We start from the raw sequence: 1,169 nt of genomic DNA, 5'->3' as shown, positions 1-1,169 counted from the left end.
CTGGGCATGGCAAGGGGGACCCAGAGGCTGCGCTGACCCCGCTGCCTGCCCCTGCCTGCCCAGCGCTGCCTACGGCCTCATCGTCCGCCCCAATGACTTCGCTTCCTACCTGCTGGCCATCGGCATCTGCAACCTCCTCCTCTACTTTGCCTTCTACATCATCATGAAGGTGCGGGCCAAGCCCCCTGGCCTGTCTGTGTGGGTGCTGCCTACCCAGCAGGGAGGGCAGGGACAGGCACCTCTGCCTGCTCCTGCCAGCTCTTCACCTTGAACCCTCCCACAGCTCCGCAGTGGTGAGCGCATCAAGCTCATCCCCTTGCTCTGCATCATCAGCACCTCGGTGGTCTGGGGCTTTGCCCTCTTCTTCTTCTTCCAGGGGCTCAGCACTTGGCAGGTGAGCAGGGGGTGCCTACCCAGCAGGGAGGGCAGGGACAGGCACCTCTGCCTGCTCCTGCCAGCTCTTCACCTTGAACCCTCCCACAGCTCCGCAGTGGTGAGCGCATCAAGCTCATCCCCTTGCTCTGCATCATCAGCACCTCGGTGGTCTGGGGCTTTGCCCTCTTCTTCTTCTTCCAGGGGCTCAGCACTTGGCAGGTGAGCAGGGGGGTGGCACGACAGGGAGCCCAGGATGGCCACTGGCCAGCACAGTGACACCTGGCCCTGTCCCCAACAGAAAACACCAGCCGAGTCCCGGGAGCACAACCGTGACTGCATCCTGCTCGACTTCTTTGACGACCACGACATCTGGCACTTCCTCTCCTCCATCGCCATGTTCGGCTCCTTCCTGGTGGGTGCTGGCAGACCCCCAGCTGCCCCTGGCTGCCCCTACCCCATCTCAGCCATCCCAGCCCCCCAGCTGACCCCAGCTCACTGTGGGTCCCCTCGCCCTGCAGGTGCTGCTGACGCTGGACGATGACCTGGACTGTGTCCAGCGGGACAAGATCTATGTCTTCTAAGAGGTCGCAGCTGCCCGCTGCCCTGGGATTGTGCCAAATGCCCAGCTGTGCCCCCCGGGGAGGGATGCCCATGCTGTGGGTCCTGCTGGCTACTCCGTCCCCCTCCCCACGGCACCAGGGGGTCCCAGTGTGCCTCCCCCCCTGTGGCTGGGCCCCTCCCCGGCACTGTGCGCCTGTTCCCAGGCTCATCATAGCCACAAAACAGTCTGGGGG

General features: G+C 64.4%; 1 protein-coding gene across 1 annotated transcript in view; it reads left to right on the top strand.

The window, feature by feature from the left end:
• SIDT2 (SID1 transmembrane family, member 2) overlaps positions 1-956 on the top strand; it is a 10,087-nt gene extending 9,131 nt beyond the window's left edge. The window contains exons 19-22 of the mRNA XM_010008901.1: positions 64-169; positions 284-394; positions 674-787; positions 894-956. Of these exons, the coding sequence (XP_010007203.1) occupies positions 64-169; positions 284-394; positions 674-787; positions 894-956 (394 nt within the window). The remainder of the gene's footprint in view (positions 1-63; positions 170-283; positions 395-673; positions 788-893) is intronic.
• The last annotated feature ends 213 nt before the right edge of the window (positions 957-1,169 follow it).

Source organism: Chaetura pelagica, unplaced genomic scaffold (genome assembly GCF_000747805.2).
Source record: "Chaetura pelagica isolate M959 unplaced genomic scaffold, ChaPel_1.0 scaffold1222, whole genome shotgun sequence".
Classification (NCBI taxonomy): Eukaryota; Metazoa; Chordata; class Aves; order Apodiformes; family Apodidae; genus Chaetura; species Chaetura pelagica.
Note: the sequence above shows the minus strand (reverse complement) of the source record. Positions and strands in the feature narration are given on the sequence as shown.